The following is a 3,263-nucleotide window of genomic DNA, read 5'->3' as shown; positions in this document are numbered from 1 at the left end:
GGGACCATGGGCTTCCTGTACACTAAAGGTCGTCCATACCACGCCAATGGTAAATACCGAATAGCTTCAATGACGCTTTCCCCAAAGCATCGTGCATGAGCTGAATCATACCGGTGTCTTCATCTCCCTTCAAAGACTCATCGAAGTGCTCCAAAGCGAAGTCATCAGACACGTTGGCAAAGTCGTAGGTATACGGACTGAAGTCACACGAGTTGATTGGTATTCTACCCATAGTGTAGCGGAGTCCACTCTGGCCAAAGTACCTACACCGAAAGATCATCATCATCATCATGATCATGGATGTTGGGACAGACACTCACAATTCGATGAATTTGCGTTTATCATCATCACTCAACTTCTTGTAATTCACGCCAGATGCCGCTGTGAATGCACCCCCAAAACCTTCGACAGGTCTAGGATTCAACGACGCTGAAAATGAACGGATACAAGTCTGTTCCGAGACCATGCGTGCTGTGGCCAGTTGAACAACACTTTAACAGAAGTGAATACTCATCGATGCTACATGTTAGCTTACCCGTATTCAACTTGACATGATAAGTAGCTGCCGGACCTTGGTCAATTGTGATGGACCGACGTGTCATATTACCACCATTTTGCGAGGTGACAAACCTAAAGACAATGAGCCCGAGGCGAAGGGTGATGCTTCCTTACGCTGCAGCCCCAGTCGGTGAAGGCGTAGTACTCACTACAGGAGTGCTCGGTACAGGAGTGCTCACTACAGGAGTGCTCGGTACAGGAGTGCTCACTACAGGAGTGCTCGGTACAGGAGTGCTCACTACAGGAGTGCTCACTACAGGAGTGCTCACTACAGGAGTGCTCGACACAGGAGCTCTGGTGCTGGTAGTACCCTTAGAAGAACTGCAACCAGATAGAGTTAGCAGGCTAACTATTGATGGTACTGTGAGGATTGTTGGCAGTAGTAGGCCTCGCATTAGTCACAATAAGAGAATCCTACATAGACAGCGCGACGGTTTTCTGGTGGAAACAACTGCGACGTATTATGCGAGGAAGAGAGCACGGCGGGTAAGCCCACTACACCCACAGATGCTGAGGGAAGACAAACACGGGTGACGGCGTCACCACTCCACGGAGACGGCGTCACCACTCCACGGAGACGGCGGTCACGATACATAGAGTCAGGTATATGAGTACATCCCGTGAGGACACGAAGAGAGAGGGCGGGATGGAGGAAACCACTGTCATGATTGATGCTAGAGTTACGACTAGTCGAGTAACAAGCCACCGCACAATCCATGCACGTGGCGCCGCACGTGAAGTGGGTCAGAAGCACGTGTGCATTGTTCGTAGCATGTTGATCACTGTTGCGGAAAGGTGAGATAACTTAGTACGATTACTCACAGCCTAACTGTTCCGCAAGTGTTAGTAGGGCTTATTTTCAGTCTGCTCCATAAGCAATGCTCAGCCTTGCCTCCAGCCACCGTATATGCGAGAATAGGGCTTGCAAACACAGTCCCGATCGCAGCTTCCCACCCAAAACTCGTTAACTCAACTCGTCCCGCCCTACCGACTTCATCTGTGGCCATCAGCCAGTCATACACAGTTGAGGATTGCACGTCAAGATGCGGACAATGAGAAACTATCGGATGGCAGAGGGTGGGCAAAAGGAGCCAGCACACTCACCAGCAACTGATAGATGAGGTAAAGTGTCAATAGCCTCACAGTGAGGATTAGAACCAGCCCGTAACTAGCTTCGTGGGCGAGCGCGTCACGGGCCAGTGTTTGCACCACTCTACACTCCACAAGCTTCGTGTAGGGTAACAGGCAAGAATTTGCAAAGTGTCCTGGGCAACCGCGCGCGCCTTGTGATTATCGAATTTTGAAGAGATTGAACCTCCTTCCCCCACTGGTTCCAGTGCCTTATCGAGGCGTGGGGGTTACTGGTATGCCTAGACATGCCAGACCGAAACTGGGACCGAGCTGCCACTGCTTGTAGAGCAATGCTCTCACATCCACTCTACGAGTGCGATAACAAAGCATGGTCTGCTCATGTGCTCCCCCATCCTTTTGTCTCTCTTGTAGCGCCCAATGCCTAGTAGATTCCGCCGCAAGATCAACCGACATTGTCATCGGCAACGAGCCCACAAGCGTCGACTACGCATCCACCCACGAGTTCATGTTCTCTCCTATAACGTTTCGGGTCTCGCATCAAGCCGCTTAGAACTCGTCCGGTACCTCAAGCTGACACAACCCGAGGTGGTCTGTCTCCAAGAAACACATCATGGTCCTTCCAACTCCTTACGGTTTCCTGGTTATACCGTCGAACATATTATGGGGACACATATTAACCCTCGAGGAAGACTAAGTGGTGGTCTTATAATCCTGATTCGCAGTGGTCTATCCTATACACGAACCTTAACTCGTGACTACAGTGACACTGACAACTCTTATATGGCGTTGGGAGTCCTTCTCCGTCTCCCACGGGCTCCTCCTCTGAACATAATCAACGTCTATTTTCGACCAGGACTTCAACTACAAGACGTCTTGCTCCCTGAACTTCCTGATGAACGTTGCCTGGTGGTTGGTGACATCAATGCACATCACCCAACTTGGGATGATGAAGCCTGCTCCCCAGTAGATCTACGGGGCCAACTTATATGTGACTGGCTTGACGATAACAACCTTCGCGTCCTACACCATGCCAATGATCTACCCACTTTTATGGGTCACCAAGGGTCCTCGACTATCGACATTGCGGCCGTATCACGCCCGTTAGCTGCTGGTTTCCATCGAGACATATTGCACAATGCCTTGGCCAATTCTGACCATATGCCCCTTGCTATCTCATGGCATGTGGGATCTCCGTTCGATGCATCTACTCGGCCACCCCAACGAACCAATAAGTGGAATTTCTCGAAGGCAGATTGGGCAGGATACAAGGCATCTCTCGATGACAATCTTCAACAGGTTCCATGGTCTGCTTCAGTTGATGCTATCAACTCTGCCATTACATTAAGCATCGTCCGGGCGGCTAGGGCCCACATCCCTCGAGGGTGTGTAAGTTCTTACAAACCCTACTGGTCAAGCGAGCTTGAAGTCCTACGTAAACAGAAGAATCGCATACGCCACACTCTTCAAGTCCGTCGTAAACGCCGACTACCGTGGGACCGACTCAAACGGGAGTTCTGGGCTATCTCCCGACAGTATGCGAAAGATATCCGTCAAGCTCAGCGAAATCAATGGGAGCAGTTCACCCACTCACTACCTCTCGCAACACGTCGCGG

At 50.8% G+C, this 3,263-nt stretch overlaps 2 protein-coding genes across 2 annotated transcripts in view; one reads left to right on the top strand and one right to left on the bottom strand.

The window, feature by feature from the left end:
- Positions 1-602, bottom strand: part of Pmar_PMAR001936 (glucosylceramidase, putative) — a gene marked incomplete at both ends in the record, with an annotated part of 724 nt that extends 122 nt beyond the window's left edge. Inside the window, 4 exons of the mRNA XM_002783673.1 lie at positions 1-15; positions 58-263; positions 321-429; positions 536-602. The exon at positions 1-15 is cut by the window's left edge and continues 4 nt beyond it. Of these exons, the coding sequence (XP_002783719.1) occupies positions 1-15; positions 58-263; positions 321-429; positions 536-602 (397 nt within the window). The remainder of the gene's footprint in view (positions 16-57; positions 264-320; positions 430-535) is intronic.
- A 37-nt stretch (positions 603-639) lies between these two features.
- Positions 640-1,044, top strand: Pmar_PMAR001935 (merozoite surface protein 1, putative; the record flags this gene model as incomplete). The annotated part of the gene is made up of 1 exon (XM_002783672.1): positions 640-1,044. A coding segment is annotated over one exon (405 nt), but the record flags the coding sequence as incomplete, so codon positions are not given.
- Positions 1,045-3,263: the final 2,219 nt, after the last annotated feature.

Source organism: Perkinsus marinus (genome assembly GCF_000006405.1).
Source record: "Perkinsus marinus ATCC 50983 genomic scaffold scf_1104296936642, whole genome shotgun sequence".
NCBI classification, from domain to species: Eukaryota; Perkinsozoa; order Perkinsida; family Perkinsidae; genus Perkinsus; species Perkinsus marinus.
This window is presented reverse-complemented; position numbering and strand designations above follow the sequence as displayed.